Raw genomic sequence first — 17,664 nt, 5'->3', positions numbered from 1 at the left:
CAGTACTGGTGAGGATGTGAGAAAATAGGCAATTCCATATGTTGTGTAAATGTGTACAAGATTTCAGTGATTTGTTAAAAAATATCAATATCTTATACATGCATAACTTTTATTTTGACAATCCCATTATTACTGAAAAGATAAGTGTGAAAATACATATGCTCAAAGATAGTCATTAAAGTACTACTTATTTCAAAATAATTGAGAAAAACAGGAATTTCTACCAATAAAGAATTATATCATCTATGTTATATCCATACTATGGACTACTATGTTTCATTTATAAGAATAAAAACAGAATTTACATATTAACAGAAAAATATCTTCACATTATGTAGTTCAGTGAAAAAATAGATTATAAATATAGAATGTGATATAAAATCTAGATTTTAATATACACTTAAATATTTGGAAGCATAAATACAATGCTATTAGGAATGATTATCTCTTAAGATTATAATAAAGAGGATACTTTTCCTCTATGTTGTTTAATTTTTTTCAAAAATTATGCCCACAATTATACATTTATATGCACTTGTTTACATGTATGCATAAATGTGTGCATATTTATTCTTTCTTGTATAGGACAAATATGGTTGCATCTTCAAGAAGTATCATGCAGGACAAACCTAACCTAATTGATAATGATGTCTGCTTTCTCATATGACTTACAAATAAGATTTTTAAATAAAACCTTTTAAGTCTGGCTCAACATAAGTAAATAGCATTCATTTTCCTTCCTCTGGTGATTATAGAAAGAGGATATATGAACTTTTTACAGGAAGGCCAATGGGGAGGTTATTTTTGTATATTCAGTTAACAGTTGGAGTGGTTCCTAACTAGGGCAGTGATCTTAACTATAGAAAATAGAGGAAAATAACAGAGATAGAATCAATGGGACTTAATGTCAGGTGCTGGCTGATAAGGAAAAGTTAGGAGGCAACATCTGAAAGTTTACATCTGTAATGTGTAGCTAGAAATTTAGTGGGAGAAACACTACAAGAAAAAGACTTCAGTATAAGTCATAGGTCTAATTATTTGCTTTCATTTGTAGGACACTTATCTTTCTAAAATTTTATCATCAGCTATTTCTTCCTTAGGATTAATCCATTTGTTATAGTATCTACTAACTTCATTTCCTCTCTCATGGATTGGAATTCTCTATTACAGGAAACACATTAGGAGGCTAAAAGAACTACTGCCTTCAGGAGCCTCCTGTTATAATACAAACTCTCTGAAAAACACAATAAAAGCTACCACTGTCACGAATCTATGAGTCTATAACAGCCTATCGGGCAGCTTTTTGGCAAGGATAAAAAAAAGAGAGGTCTAGAAGGACAAAATTTGTTGAGGTACTATATCAAAAACTCAAAATGGGATAATTTGGGGGTGAAATGGTAGTGAAAGAAATTGAAAGTCAATGAAAGAAAATTAGCTTAATTAATAACTCTGTGATTAACTCTGAACATGAAGTGGGTTGTAACAGGCCGGGAGATGAATTACCAACTGATAACCATTTGGTTTAACCTGATAATTTTCAGACAAGTCACTCAAAGGAGTGTTCACTACTATACTAATGATTAACTGAGACAGAAAAGTAAAGGTAATATCTGTAGTCACAGAGGAACCTTCTCTACCCTGAAGAATCAAGCCTTAGATATCAGTTACAGTGTCATTGATTTCATCTCTTTTAAATACACTCACCAAGCCTTTGAATTTTTCCATTAAATAAAAAAATATTCTGAAACTAAGGAAACTGACTTTGAAATCTGGCAATAGATATCAAATGTGACCTCAATTTTATTGTTATTTAACGTAGACAAAGTTAATCAATGCTTTGCCAAAATATTGTTGTATTTCTGAACCTCTTAGTCTTTTTAAATGCCGAGCAATTTTGACAGAAAAAAATTGAAGGCTCTACTATTTTCATTCATGGTGGAATTTATTACATACTAGAGTCCAGGTGCACAAAAATATGTGCACTTAGGGGGTCCCTCAGTCTGGCCTGTGCCCTCTCGCAGTCTGGGACCCCTCGGAGGATGTCCACTTGCTGGCTTAGGCCCACTCCCTGGGGGATCAGGCCCAAGCTAGCAGTCAGACATCCCTCTGGCAGCCCGGCAGCCCTTGGGGGATGTCCACTTACCAGCAGGGAGCAGACTTAAGCTGCACTCGGACATCCTTAGCGCTGCTGAGGAGGCGGGAGAGGCTCCTGCCACCACCACTGTGCTGGCAGCTATCAGCCTGGCTTGTGGCTGAGCAGAGCTCCCCCTGTGGGAGCGCACTGACCACCAGGGGACAGGTCCTGCATTCAGCATCTGCCCACTGGTGGTCAGTGTGTGTCATAGTGACCAGTCATTCCCAGTCTTTCTGTTGTTGGGGTCAGCTTGCATATTACCCCTTTATTATATAGGATAGAGGCCTGGTGCATGGGTGGGGGCCAGCTGGTTTGCCTTGAAGGGTGTCCCGGATCAGGGTGGGGGTCCCACTGGGGTGCCTGGCCAGCCTAGGTGAGGGACTGATGGTCAAGTTCCCCCCCAGTGGGGACCCCCACCCCATGGAGGTTTGGCCAGCCTGGGTGAGGGGCTGAGGGCCATTTTCAGGCTGGCCAAGCCCCCTGGCGACGGAAGCTCCCCCCGCCTCTTTTTTTTTATTCTGGGATTTATTTAACTTCTATAATTGAAACTTTGTTACTTTCAGTGGAGCTCAGAGCTGGCGTGGCAGGCGGGAAGCTTGGCTTCCTCCATCACTGGGGCAACCAAGCCTCCTGCTCACTCCAGCTCTGTGGCTGCCAGCCGCCATCTTGGTTGGGTTAATTTGCATATAGTCGCTCTGATTGGCCAGTGGGCATGGCTTAATGCGTAGCGAAGGTACGGTCAATTTGCATGTTTGTCTTTTATTAGTGTAGATAAATATTATGTATAAATATGATAATAACAATGTATCATATATTTCTATATAGTTTTAAACGTTTTACTTTATAATGCTTTGTATTTTACTATGCTTTTATCTGTTAGACTTTATCTCCTTAAAAGGATTAGAAACTCTTAAAGCACCAAGATGATGTTATATATTTCTTAAATGCACATTTACCCCATATGCTCAACAGCTAAGAAATGCTAGATAGACAAGGAAATTTCAATATACAGAGCTACTGTTAATGTTAAAACATTATAAAACACAAAGTGAAAAAGATACCTCTTTTTTTCTTTTAGTGTACCATTTTGTGATGGCTTCTTCGAAAGGTGACAATTCTGAATTCTTTAGCAGAGTCCATGGAATTCTAATGTATAAAGATTTTGTCAAATACTGGGATGATGTGGAGACATTTCAGGCAAGATCAGATGACATTGTCATTATCACCTATCCCAAATCTGGTGAGTCTCCCTATGATGTCTAACTGTTCCTGTCTCCTAATAATGACAGTCTCAGCTAGAATGGTAAGTATTAAGCTGTTTACTTCCTCCACACTCTTTCTCCATATGAAATAAGGTCAGATATAGTAGTTTCTATAGACATAGAAAAAGGGGCATGTCACCCTAGCCGGTTTGGCTCAGTGGACAGAGCGTAAGCCTGCAGACTGAAGGGTCCCAGGTTTGATTCTGGTCAAGGGCATGTACCTTGGTTGCGGGGCACATCCTCTCCAGTAGGAGGTGTGCAGGAGGCAGCTAATTGATGTTTCTCTCTCATGGATGTTTCTAACTCTCTATCCCTCTCCCTTCCTCTTTGTAAAAATTCAATAAAATATATTTAAAAAAAATAAAAATAAAACTCAACCCTCCTAAACTTGCTCTCTTATTTAATGTATGTCAATGCCTTTCCATACTTTAGTATGAATTATAAGGTATTTTATGCTTGTTGTCTAATCGCCACTATGGCTTCATGCCCACTCATCTCTTCAGGTGGACTATTTGATCTAGGCTTCACAATCTATTTCCAATTCTTTCCCTCACCACTGTAATATTCTTAAGTATCTGACCTTGAATTAAAAAAAAAAAAAAAGACAGTTCTCCTGACTGGTAAAATCCTTCCCTACCTCACAAAACTGGTGAATTTATACCAATAATTTGTTAAGTCTAAGCTCAATTATTGAAGGCATTTCTTGTCTAAATATCGCAGCAGCAGAGTCATACTGAATTAAATGTTCCCCTTTTGCAGTCCTTTAAATCCCTGTGCTCACTGGTATTATAACATCTTAAGAAAAAAATAACTATTGTAATTAGTGAACATTGTTTCTAACTCTTCAAAGGGCCTTTGATCACCATTGAACCAAGGACCAGATTTATTTTTTTCAATATCCTCTGAACTAAGACAATTTGAGGCATAAAAAACTAGCAGTAAGTTTGTGTTTGAAAGCATACTTGGGTGTATCATCTGTCATTCAAGCCTCCTTAGTTTCTAAATATAAAAATTTAAATCCAAACTGTTATCAGTGTGCACAATGTCCCAATTCATCATGGACAAATTGGCACTCCTACAACAGGTATGTTTTACTATAATGTTCATCTTTATTTATTGAGTTTTATGGCTATTCTGGCACCTTTCAAATAATATTGCACTGGTACCATCCTACTTTATCCAGCTATAAATTCATCACTTCCATCGCCAGCCCAGCATGGTCAGTGGAAGACTCAGGTTTGTTTAATTTTTACAGGTACAACCTGGCTGAGTGAAATTGTAGACGTGGTCTTTAAAGATGGTGATGTGGAAAAGTGCAAGAGAGATGCCATTTTTAATCGAATACCTTTCTTAGAATGCAGAAAAGAAGAGATGATGAATGGTAATGTTTAAGTTGATTTTAAAAGCTATACTATACACATCTTTTAAAGTGTGGATGTAGATGATATATGGAAAGAGACTGTAAGCAACAATGGCAATTACTGTTATGTCTTTGACATAGCAAAACGTAAATTTAAATGAAAATCTTGACAGAGGTTATGGTGTAGCATGTGTCTAGAAAAGAGTGAATAGGATAGTACTTATATGTCTCAGTAGAGCCTAGTAATATGTATTTATGTCTCTATGAGCTAAACGTGGTAATATTTTAAACACTAGAAAATTATACATTTTTAAAGGATCTATGCAAAAAGATATGCATCGAAGATTGTTTTAACATTGTAAAAAATTTCTTAGCCATATTAGTTAAGAAAAGAATACTTAGAAGTGATATTATAACACTATAAAATCATTAAAAATGTTAGGCTATCATATGTTTTTTGACATTGCAGTATTAGTGTAATATATAGAGGAAAAAGGAGAATTAGAAAATATTGAAAAATTTATGTGTGTATGTGGTATTTGGATGGCTGTGAGTCTGAGCATATAGATAGATATATTTGTAGAGAAAGCTACTGACCCAAATGTTAAGAATGATTTTTCCAAAGTGATGAAATTTTATTTGATCTTATTTTTTTTCTCTATTATTTTCTCTATCTAAAATTCTGTCATAGTTAGTATATACGTTGTATATAATATTATCATTAATAAAAGATAAAATCTTAGTTATTTCTATTTTTTAAATATCTATAAAATCCGTATAAATATTTATAATTTTTGAAGTTATCTAACCTTTAATTTTTTATAATCCAGGGGTAAAACAATTAAAAGAGATGGCATCTCCTAGAATCTTGAAGACTCATTTGCCAGCGCAGCTTCTTCCGGCCTCATTTTGGGAAAAGAACTGTAAGGTAACCAGAGTCAAGTATTCTTAAAACTTTATCCAACTCCAGGAAATTTTAGAATATTCAAGTCATAACTGTGTTGTATACACGCTTGTTTCTTTATTCTTTCATTGAATCTATAAACATTTAATAAATGTTCAACAGGGTTAATAATAGCTTTGATGAGAAAATAAAATTCACTTTTTTTCTGTAGTAATTAGAGGTTTTATAGTAGGATCTTAACATTGAGATCCATTTTTCTTAGAATAAAATTGAAGATTTTCTTAACAATTGTTTGAAAATGTGAAGACTTGAGCAAGACAAGTTAGTGAGCCTAATCATATCTCATAAACCAGGGGTGGGAACGTCTGGCCCAAGTGCCATATAAAGCCCACAAAATCATTTGGTCTGGCCCTGCAAAAGCATTAAGGGTAAGTTCATTACATGTTTGACCAGGCTAATTTTTAAGTGGACAATTTTATATGATGTATTAAATATCCAAATGGTCCTTGGCAGAAAGAAGGTTCCTCTGCAGGTGGATACATCAAGAAGAGCCTTTCTTCCCTGATGGCATTGCTCAGGAGCCCGAGGACGGAAGTGGGACACCACAGGGATGTGCAGTTTGCTTTTGCAGAACGTTTTCAGTAGCATTGTGTATCAGACCTAGAAGAGACCACACAGATCTGATCCAACTGACTTATTTAGTGGATAGAAATTTAGGTCCAAAATGTTGGTGCTTTGTACAAGATGATAGAAAATCTTAGTGCCAGAACTAGCAATTAAAAACCAACCGTCCTGCTGGTTAATTTGCTAGTGTTTCCTCTTTATGTGAAACAGAAACTCAACAAGATGTTGGTGAAGATTACATTGTCCCTGAGGTGAATGTGCATATTGACCCACATGAACATGATTTTTTTTTTTTAAAGAGCGTGAGTGAGGAAACAATAGGACTATCTTTTTCTTTACTATACAGAACGGTGGTGTAGTATAAAGATCAGAGGACTTTACTGTTGACTGAGTGATTTACAAATCATTTACTCTCATTGATTTATTCTCAGTGTTGTTTTGTGACTTAGCTTCAGTTTAGTTTCTTCACTTATAAATTAAGGGTACTAATCTATCTGGTCCAATTTATAACAATGGAATGGTGACACTTAAATGAGGTGTTATATGTAAAAATAGCATAAAAATGAAAAGTGAGAATTAACATTGAACAACACTTTAAAAGATACTGTCACTTCAGGCTATTAAAGGACTTTTAAATAACTGTATGCACTTTCTAAGTTGATTATGTAATTTGTTATAGTTGAAAACACAAATGCCTTTTTTTTAAAAAAATCTTGATGAAACTATATTTAAAAATTTTAGGTTTTTTAATATTCGATTTTACCCTCTTAGATGATCTATCTTTGCCGGAACGCCAAGGACGTGGCTGTTTCTTTTTATTATTTCTTTCAAATGGTAGCTGGTCATCCAAATCCTGGAACTTTTCCAGAGTTTGTGGAGAAGTTCATGGATGGAGAAGGTAAAAACAGCTTCCTCTCTTTGAATTCTTTCAAGGTGAATGATACAAGACAAATGGTGTCTCTGAGCAAAAATGTTTGTTGTTTTTCCTGGTCTGTTATTTTCCCTGCTCTTTAATTAAAACACAGATGTTCTAGATGCCCTTGAACTTTAGAGCAAATTTTCAGATGTGGATGGCAAATTGTAGAATATAGAAAGTTCAGCTTAATGCCTAAAAATATATATTTAGGGAGTGGAGGTAACAATTTTTCTAAGATTGAGACTCAGGGTCCAATTTTTTCTCTTGTTCTTTTTTATTAGAAAAGTATATCACAGAATGTTATTAGCACTCTATTGAACAAGAGGAGGGAGAGAATAAAGGAGAGAGAATGTCCATTTGTTTCCAAGGAAAATTTCAGGTGTTACATGAGCCACAATTTATAAAGAAGTCTGAATATCTACAGAGTTTTTACGCATTCATTCAGTGTACAGCCTGAATAATTCAACTAGATTTCTCAGAACAGTACAAGAATTACTTGAGCAGTAATTCTGGAAAATGTTGCCTTTTTATTTCACTAGAGATGAAAATAACTAAGTATTTAGATTTGAGGAAGAAAGGGGTCAGGAGATTCTAGTTGTTAGGTTAGGTGGCTCAGGAGGCGGCGCAAGAAATAGAGAGTCCAGTGAATCAGAAAAGAAAGGAAAGGAAAAGGTTTATTTCTGCGTCCCCGGGAGACCCACGTACCCCCAAAGACAGGGCAGGTAGCTTCACACCAACAGGGAGGGGGGCGCTTTCTTTATACTGCGGTTGGGTGAGGGGCGGGGACATGAGCTGAGGTAGTCAGTCGAGGAAGTTTCAGCTGCAGGGGGGTCAGCAAGGTATTCAGGAAGGAGTCAGTATCTGTGTGGGGGTCGCTGTGGATTCAGGGAGAAGAAGCAGGTATCTGTGTCTGGCACGTTGATCTGTGAGAAATTCCAGAGGAAGTCCATTGTCTCATCACATGTCTGCATGTATCCGATCCTGGGCTCTCTCCGACCTAACACTAGTGTTAACTGAAGAAGGCCATTCTGACTCTGTAGTAATAAGTTGTAAGGGAAATGATAACAATGCCACTTTTATACCCATAAAAGCTAATATTGACACTCACTAAAGGTAGGATATTTGTGCTTTATTTTTATTGTTGTATTTGAGAAATTTTATGCTAATGCATAATGAATAAAATATTTGCCTCAAGATCATTAAAACTCACATTGTAAGGCAGAGAAACATAAAGTTGTACCTCCACAAAAGAGATGAATAAGATAATTATAAATAACATCATGTAACTTTTCCTATAAAGAAAAATTGCCAATAGAGTCAAAGAATAGAAGACATATGCAATGATTTAGTGCAAAGCAGAATACTTGGATTCACACATTATTAAATCATTTTGTGAGCTTTTATTGGCTGAAACACTTGGATATATTCGAGAAAAATATAAGAAGAGAGAAAGGAAGAGATAACATTTGATCATATCACATCATCTCCCAAATCTAATTCTTTTAGAGTGAGAATGACACTAAAGTTTCCTAAGAGAATAACTTTTATCATAGAAACTGCAAGTACTGTAATAAACTATTACATAGTTACTAGCTTCAGTTGCCAAAGCCAGATTGTAAATGGCAAATTTGAGAACTGGGCTGACTTCTTATTATAAGAACTTTGATAGTTCCACTAACTCAACTCCCTTCACTAACAATCTGATTTTACACACACACACACACACACACACACACACACACACACACACACCACACACATAAACGTTTCAAAAATGATTTCATAAACTCTGAATCAAATTGATGGGAGGGGGACTTCCTTCACTTGTTCTCTGTGCCATAAACCATGTCACAATGACGGAAGTTGAGAATATGTTTCCATATATAAATATATAACATATTTTGCCTCCTTGCTGCAGGGAAATGTGCTTCAGATGTGAGGCTGATTTCTAGTTTTCATTTCATGATCATTTATTGATATTTATTTATTGCTACTGTTGTTTAAACATTCATTTTTCAAGCTGTATAGAGATGATACTGTGCTCTTATGTTCCTTTATCTCTAATTTTAGTTCCTTATGGTTCCTGGTATGAACATGCAAAATCTTGGTGGGAACTGAGAAAGAATCCACGTTTGCTATTTCTTTTCTATGAAGACATGAAGGAGGTGAGAAACAAAACAAATGGACAACTTAGTAAATTCTAAAATGTTAGCATTTGGCAACACTCTAGATACAAAGGTCTACCTTTAAATAAATGATGCTGTTGCCTCCAAAAATTACAATTATCCAGGTACTTTAACAAAGATTTAAAGTTAGTAAATACAAGTTTCCTGTGAATGAATGCATATGTTTAAAACCAAGTCTCAAAAAATTACCAACAATAAAATTTGGAAGAACTTGAGTTTATAAAACAAACAGCAACACATGCACACACATACACAAAAGGAATCACAGCAGGCAAGAAGAGTCAACTAATCTCCAAATCCATTGATGTCTGGTAAGGGCTTAACATAATTATGCTTAATATGTTTAAAGAAATAAAAGAAGAAATTGAGATTTTTACAAAGAAGCAAGAGGTTACTAACCTTAATAAGTCAACTTGGGAAAAAATAACAAAATAGAATCTCTAAAATAATAAATAAAAATTAGAAATTAAGAGATGGTTTAAATAACAGTAAGACATGGCTGAATCATAAATTAGTAATGTGGAAGATGGAGCTGAGTTAATTCTATAGAATTTACCACATTGAGATAAATAGAATACTTTATTAAAAAAATGTAATGGACATGTAGGATAACATGATAAGGTTCCACATATATCAACTCAAACCTTCAGAAGGAGAGTTAAGAGAATGCTTAGAACAGCAATATATAAAAATCTGATGACCTCAAAATTTCCTAATAACTTAGTTTTTCTCTAGCTTCATTAGTAATCAGGATAATTCCAAATAAAAATCACTATGAGATATTATCCCATACCCACCAGACTGACAACAATGAAAAAGTCTAACAATAATAAATGTTAGTCAGGATATGGATCAGTGAGAAGTAACATACTGCTGATGGTAGTGTAAAAGATACACAATGGAATAAACTTGTCACTATCTACAAAGGGCAAAACATGAATGGAGTTGAAGACCCAGAAATTCCACTAGTAGATATATATTCTTGAGAAACTGAATATGTACAACAATCTTTACCATAAACATTGGAAACAGCCCAAATACATATATAAGTAATAATCAATACAGGTCATTTAATTCAAATTGGAAGGGTCAAGGATCTCATCCTAAAGAAGGTGATACATAAGCTGGTTTAATAGGTAGTCTATAATTTGTAGGACAGAGAATTTGAGAACAGCATTCTATGTACAGAAAATTACATGCCAGAATAAGCATTATGGTTGATACTGAAAATAGTTGCACTGAGTGATGTAGTTGGATAATAAGGTATATAATAGTAGTGACATGCATAGAGATGGGGATGTTTGTAGTTGTGGTTCATATATAACATCTAATGTTCCATGTTGAGTACTTGACTTTTTACATATTTTCTTAACCTGTCTGGTTCCTTTGCTTTTCACTAGTTACACCAGTAAATTAGAAGAAAAATGAAAGTTTTCTGTACATTTTCAACCGAAAGCTTAATCTATCACAGTAGACTGTACTATTAGATAGTGTATGTTAATATTAATAGATATTTATTTAGTGTATTGAGGACTACAAAAAGTATTGTACAACATCATCTCACTTAGTGTTCTAACAATCTTTAAATTATCTATTTCTAATTTATTTTTATTGATTTCTGAAATGAAGGGAGAGGGAAAGAGAGATAGAAACATCAGTGATGAGAGAGAACCATTGATCAGTTGCCTCCCATACGCTTCCTACTGGGGATCAAGCCTACAACCCAGGCATATGCCCTGACTGGGCATCGAACCTTGATTTTCTGGTTCATAGGTCAAAGTTCAACTACTGAGCCACCCTGGCTGGACAAAGTATCTATTTTTTTAAAAAAATATGTTATTAAAGTATAGTTGGCATAGTAGATGATATTAGTTTCAGGTGTATAACATAGTTATTTGACATTTATATAACTTTATGATGTGATCACCACAATAAATCTAGTAACCATCTGTTACCATGCAACATTATAATGGTACTAGGGGCCCAGTGCACTAATTCATACACCCTGAAAGGAACTGTGGGCCTTGAGGCTGTGGTGGGCACAGGGGTGGGTCTTGGCTCATCCTCTGCACCCCTGCCCGGCCTCTCCTGCTGTGGCCCCTAGTCCCCTCTCTGCCAGCAGCCCCACTTCCGCTGCCACCGCTTCCATGTGCTGATGGCGCCAGCCCCGCTTGCACGCTCTGATGGCGTGGAGCAATTGAGGCTGGCGCCAACAGCAGGTGTAAGCGGGGCCAGCACCATCAGTGGGTGCAAGTGGCAGCTGCTGCCCTGATCACCCCTCAGGCAATTGGGGCTGGCAGTGCATGCGAGTGGTGGCTCTGGCACTGGCAGTAGGTGTGAGCAGGGCCGGCACTGGCAGCAGGTGCAAGTGCCCAGTGGAACCGTGTCATGGGAGCAAAGAATTTTCAGTAACCACCAGAGACTCGCCCCAATGACAGTGACTGGCGCCCCACCTTGGTCTGGTGCCCCTGTTCACCTGGCTCCACCATCCTGCCACACCCGACACCCACCATGTTCCGCACTCTGCCACATGCTGCCGATGCCCGCCATGTTCTACACACTCCCCCCTGGTGGTCAGTGCATGTCATAGTGACCGGTTGTTCGGTTGTTTAGTTGTTCAGCTGTTCCGCCATTTGGTCTATTTGCATATTAGCCTTTTATTATATAGGATTATTGGCTATTTCCCCTGTGCTGTACATTACACCCCCATGGCTTATTTATTTTATAACTGGAAGTTTGTACCTCTTATTCCTCTTCACTTTTTTTACCTGTCCCCCCACCCTCCTCACCTCTGGCAACTATTAGTTTGTTCTCTGTATCTATGAGTCTATTTCTGTTTTGGTTTTTTTTGCTCATTTGTCCTGTGTTTTTTTCAGATTCCACATATAAGTGAAATAATACAGTATTTGTCTTTCTCTGACTTATTTTGCTTTTCTTAATACCCTCTAGGTCCATTCATATTGTTGCCAATGGTGAATTTTTTTTATTATTGCTGACTAATATATAAATCACACATTTTTAATCCATTTGTCTGTCAGTGAACTCTTAGGTTGCTTCCATATCTTGGCTATTGTAAATAATGCTGCAATGAACATAGAAGTGCATACATTTTTTTTGAGTTAGTGCTTTTATATTCTTCAGATAAATATACAGAAGTGGTCATATGGTAGTTTTTCTAAAAGTTTTGAGGAACCTCATAGTGATTACTTCAATTTACATTCCTACCAGCAATGCACAAGGGTTCCTTTTTCTCCACATTCTTGCCAAACTTATTTGTTGACTTCCTCATAATGGCCATTCTGACAGGTGAGAGGTGATATCTCATTGTGTCATTGTGGTTTTTATTTGCATTTTTCTGATGATTAATGATATTTAGCATCTTTTCATGTTTGTTAGCCATCAATATGTCTTCTTTGGGGAAATGTCTAGTCATCCTCTTCCCAGGTTTAATTGTGTCGTTTTTTTTTTTTGTATTAAGTTGTCTGAGCTCCTTATATATTTTGGATATTAACCCCTATTGGATATATTATTTGCAAATATCTTCTCCCATTCAGTAGGTTGTCTTTTTATTTTGTTCATGGTTTCCTTTACTGTGCAGAAGCTTTTAAGTTTGATGTAGTACAATTTATTTATTTTTGCTTTTGTTGCCCTGGCCTGAGATAATATATCCAAAAATATATTTCTAAGATTAATGTCAAAGAGTTTACTGACTGTATTTCCTCCTAGAAGTTTTATGGTTTCAGATCATACAGTTAAGTAAATCATAAATTTGAGTTTATTTTTGTAGAAAGCGTAATAAATTTGTATTTTGTATGTGATATGCGAGAATGTACATGGTATAAAGTACCTTTTATGTACATTTTATGGCTGAGGAAATTTGTGTTTAGAGAAGTTTAAAATACTGCTACAGGAAGCATTTTTCCTCATTAGAAGTCCAATTCCAATATCAGTGGGGAGAGGGGGTTTCTCTCTCTCTTTTTAATTCAAATAGTAATGCATTCAATGTTAGTAATTGAATCTTCAAAATATTTTTTTCTTCCTAGGATATCAGAAGAGAGGTGATAAAAGTGATACAATTTCTGGGAAGGGAGCCATCAAAGGAGCTTGTGGACAAGATTGTTCAACACACTTCATTCCAAGAGATGAAAAACAACCCATCTACCAATTACACAATACTACCAGATGAAATCATGAACCAAAAAATATCTCCCTTCATGAGAAAGGGTGAGATGGTCACATGATTTGCCTCTATTACTATAGGAGGTCATAAGTTGAAACAATTATAGGCAAACATCTACAAAGGCCTATTCATATATGTGGACTCTGCTTGTTTTCTGCAGTGTTGTTTCACATATGAGAACTCTCTTTATTGTGTTACCAGTCTTCAGAGACGTAAAACACTAGTTCTACTACTATTACTAATAAATTGCTATTACTTATTGATTACTTAGTATTAGATGCCAAGTGCATGAAATTTGTGCACTTGGGGGAAGGTTTCTCAGCCCGGCCTATGTCCTCTCACAGTCCAGGTGGTCAGTGCACATCATAGTGACCAGTCATTCTGCCATTTGGTCGATTTGCATATTAGCCTTTTATTATATAGGATATACAGCATCTATACTAATAAAAGGGTAATATACTAATTAGACCGGGTTGACCAGACATCTTCCAGATGTCCAACTTCCTTCTGGACAAAGCCACGATGGTGGGGGTCAAGGCAGTGGTGGTTAGGGGTGATCAGGCCGGCAGGGGAGCAGTTAGGGGCAACCAGGCTGAGAGGGAACCAGTTAGGGGGTGATCAGGCTGGCAAGCAGAGGCAGTTAGGGGTGATCAGGCAGGCAAGTAGAGTGGTTAGGGACAATCAGGCAGGCAGGCAGGTGAGCTGTTAGGAGCCAGCAGTCCTGGATTGTGAGAGGGATGTCCCAGATTGGAGAGGGTGCAGGCCGGGCTGAGGACCGCCCCCTCGCCCCTCCACCCTCCACCCCCCTTGCACAAATTTCATGCATCAGGCCCCTAGTATTATAAGAATTCCTAGCATTCAGTACAACCTCAGCCCCAGCACTAATACCCTCTGCTACCTACCATTTACTAGGCCTGGGAGCCTTGGTGCTATACCATGTACATTATGTAAATACATATAAATTTAAAATTCTAATTATCTTTAAATTTTCACTAGAGACTCTGATGAGATGCATACAGTTTATAAAGCCAAACACATGTAAGATATGCAGAGTATTGGCACATCTGGACTTACTGATATGTGAAAAAAACATGTGGGTTTCAGTGTTCATCTTTTATTTTAGAAGCAGAATAGAGAAAATCTTGCTCTTTGATCTAAATTGCCAGTGAAAAGGCGAGGACATTTTTTAATTAATAAGAATAACAAACCTGCCACTCACTGGGTGAAAACAGGGAGCCCCTGAAAAAAAAAGATATTTTAATAATCCATTTCTCAGATTATCTCAGCCTTTTTTACCACAATGTCCATATATTTTTTAAGAAATATATTTTTCTTGATTTCAGAGAGAAAAGGAGGGGGGAGAGAGATAGAAACATCAATGATTAGAGAGACTCATCAATCAGCTGCTTCCAGTGCATTCCCCACTGGGGATTGAGACCACAACCCGGGCACTTGCCCTGACCTGGAATCGAAGCATGACCTCCTGGTTCATAGGTCAATGCTTAACCACTGAGCCACACTGGCTGGGCAAATAATACCTATATATTTTTTAAATTAAAAAATGAGTAATTATCATGTTTGTAAAGGGCTGCTCACTCCTGTACCCTTAGACCCTACCCAGAACACATTTTCTACCTTTTGCTTTTTGGGTTATTTCACTTGGAAAGTTGAGAACTTCTTGAGCTAATGTGGAAAGTGAACTGTTGACATTTAAAATACAGGGTGACTTCCTCTGCAAGGAGAGGGCTGGATGTGGTGGAAAGCAAAAGAGAAGGGCCTTCTAGACTATTGTGATAACCCAGGTGGGAAACGCTGAGGAACTCCGATGACAGTGGCAGCAGAAATGGAGAAAAGGAAATGAGTCTGAAGAAAGTCTGAATAGGAATAAAGAATGAGATGTAAGATTGAGGGGACAACCTCCAAGTTTATGTTTTGGATAACTGGTGCCGTCGTTAATCAGGTTATAAAAAAAGAAAACTCAATTTGGTGGGGAACAATATGAATTAATTTGTGAACTAGTTCAATTTGGTATACTTGTATGGAATTCCGGTGGCAGTTGGATATGGAAATATAAAGCTGGATTTAAGTGTTATCAGCATGAACATGATATTTAATATCTTGGGCATGTGTAAAACGTGGATCTCATATTAAGAGAAAGTCCCAACACAGGAGAGGAAATTAGAGAAAAAAAGTTCAATGAGGTAGCATTAGCGAGAAGAGTCAGAGAAAGAAATTTGCTGTTTTGTTGTTGCTGTTGTTTTAACAACCACAACAAATCCTTTGCAAGCTCAAAAATGTATATTATTTATGGCATTTATTTTATTATTGTAATCAAGGGGTTACTGTTGTTTTAATAATCACAACAAATCCTTTGCAAGCTCAAATATATATATTATTTATGGCATATATTTTATTATTGTAATCAAGTTGTTAATGAAAGTGATGAATATTAGAAAACTTCATGATTCCGGCTTGAAGACATAATACTTTTTTTTCTTTTGTTACAGGGATTATAGGAGACTGGAAGAATCACTTTACAGAGGCCCTGAATAAGAAATTTGATATGCACTATGAGCAGCAAATGAAGGGGTCTACACTGAAATTACGAACTGAGATCTAAGAAAGGCTTTCCTAACGTATCAGAGGTTACAGCTTTCCTTATTTTAGATTGCTAGAGAAGGAGTCATGTGAAAGGTTATATGATCAGGTTCACATGGTTATTGAGATCTCAATATACAGACATAGAATGATTTTTGCCTGATATTATCTTTATATATTGTTTTTTATTCTTTTTCTCCTCCTCCTTTTTCTTCTTTTTACAAATATTACACAAAGCTATAATCTATGGTAGTGATGTAGAAACACACAGATAGTTGAACTTAGAAGTACATTAAAAATAAACAAGCATTCCAAATTATTTTCATGCTGCCCCCCCTACTCCCTTCCCCCCCACACACACTTAGTAGTATATTTCGTATTTACATGAACTTTGAAAATCATGGAAGATATAACTAAAATCAACAAATAAAATTGGGGGCATAATTATACCTATTATGTAGTTCCTGATTTTTTTTCACTTTCTGCAAAATACTTAATTTGGAATTTACTTTAATCTAATATAAATTTTGGCTATAACAGAATTATTCAGATGTCTATCAATACTCCCAATGAGTGCTATTTATACTTGAAAGTCATATATAAAATGTAATGAATTTGCATTCTGTAAGCTAAAGTTTTACAAAATGTGATATTTGCCAATAAAGCAAAACAAAAACAAAAGGAATAGAAAAACAGTTATTTTTTTTTTATATAAACTGCTGTTTTGGCTTGTATCCTATTTTTCTGCATTCTATTGATGATTGTTTTTCCTATACTACATTTTTCCCTTTCTCCAAATCAGAAGACTCACAAGATCATCAAAAATTCACTATGGGTCTTTAGTATATTATTACATCCTTAATTCCTAACCTGCAAGGTCAAATCTAAGGAGAAATAAGTATGGTTTGATTTCTTTTTTAAAAAAATATATTTTATTGCTTTTTTACAGAGAGGAAGGGAGAGGGATAGAGAGTTAGAAACATCCATGAGAGAGAAACATTGATCAGCTGCCTCCTGCACACCCCCTACTGGGGATGTGTCTGCAACCAAGGTACATGCCCTTGACCGGAATCGAACCTGGGACTCTTCAGTCCACAGGCCCGCGCCCTAGCCACTGAGACAAACTGGTCAGGGCTGCTTTCTTACTATTTAGAGAAAAGTATAGGGATTTCTGAGCATGGTATAAAATTAATATTCATAAATACATGCTGATATAAATAAATGATTGAATAAATAATTAAGTTCAGGAGAGTAGATAAATATCATACAGAGAAAGTTCCCAACTAATTATGTATGACTCCCATTCTATTCCCTAAGTGTTGGATTCACACAGTGACTTCCTTCTAAAGAATTAAAAGAGGTTAGTGGTAGGGTGGGGAGGGAAGACTATATTTACAGTAGAGAAACCTGGCTAACACTACCTCAGCTGGTTAACATCATCAATGATGTTACAGTAGAGATCCTTGATATGTGATGAAATGGCCCTTCATCTCGATGGCC

General features: G+C 36.4%; 1 protein-coding gene across 1 annotated transcript in view; it reads left to right on the top strand.

The window, feature by feature from the left end:
* The window catches only part of LOC102247493 (estrogen sulfotransferase), a 19,631-nt gene extending 2,987 nt beyond the window's left edge, over window positions 1-16,644 (top strand). The window contains exons 2-8 of the mRNA XM_005859266.2: window positions 3,213-3,374; window positions 4,652-4,777; window positions 5,587-5,684; window positions 7,056-7,182; window positions 9,271-9,365; window positions 13,430-13,610; window positions 16,074-16,644. Coding sequence (XP_005859328.1) covers window positions 3,227-3,374; window positions 4,652-4,777; window positions 5,587-5,684; window positions 7,056-7,182; window positions 9,271-9,365; window positions 13,430-13,610; window positions 16,074-16,186 — 888 coding nt within the window. The 5' untranslated portion in view covers window positions 3,213-3,226 and the 3' untranslated portion in view covers window positions 16,187-16,644. The remainder of the gene's footprint in view (window positions 1-3,212; window positions 3,375-4,651; window positions 4,778-5,586; window positions 5,685-7,055; window positions 7,183-9,270; window positions 9,366-13,429; window positions 13,611-16,073) is intronic.
* The last annotated feature ends 1,020 nt before the right edge of the window (window positions 16,645-17,664 follow it).

The sequence above is a fragment of the Myotis brandtii genome, unplaced genomic scaffold (assembly GCF_000412655.1).
Source record: "Myotis brandtii unplaced genomic scaffold, ASM41265v1 scaffold1237, whole genome shotgun sequence".
NCBI classification, from domain to species: domain Eukaryota; kingdom Metazoa; phylum Chordata; class Mammalia; order Chiroptera; family Vespertilionidae; genus Myotis; species Myotis brandtii.
Note: the sequence above shows the minus strand (reverse complement) of the source record. Positions and strands in the feature narration are given on the sequence as shown.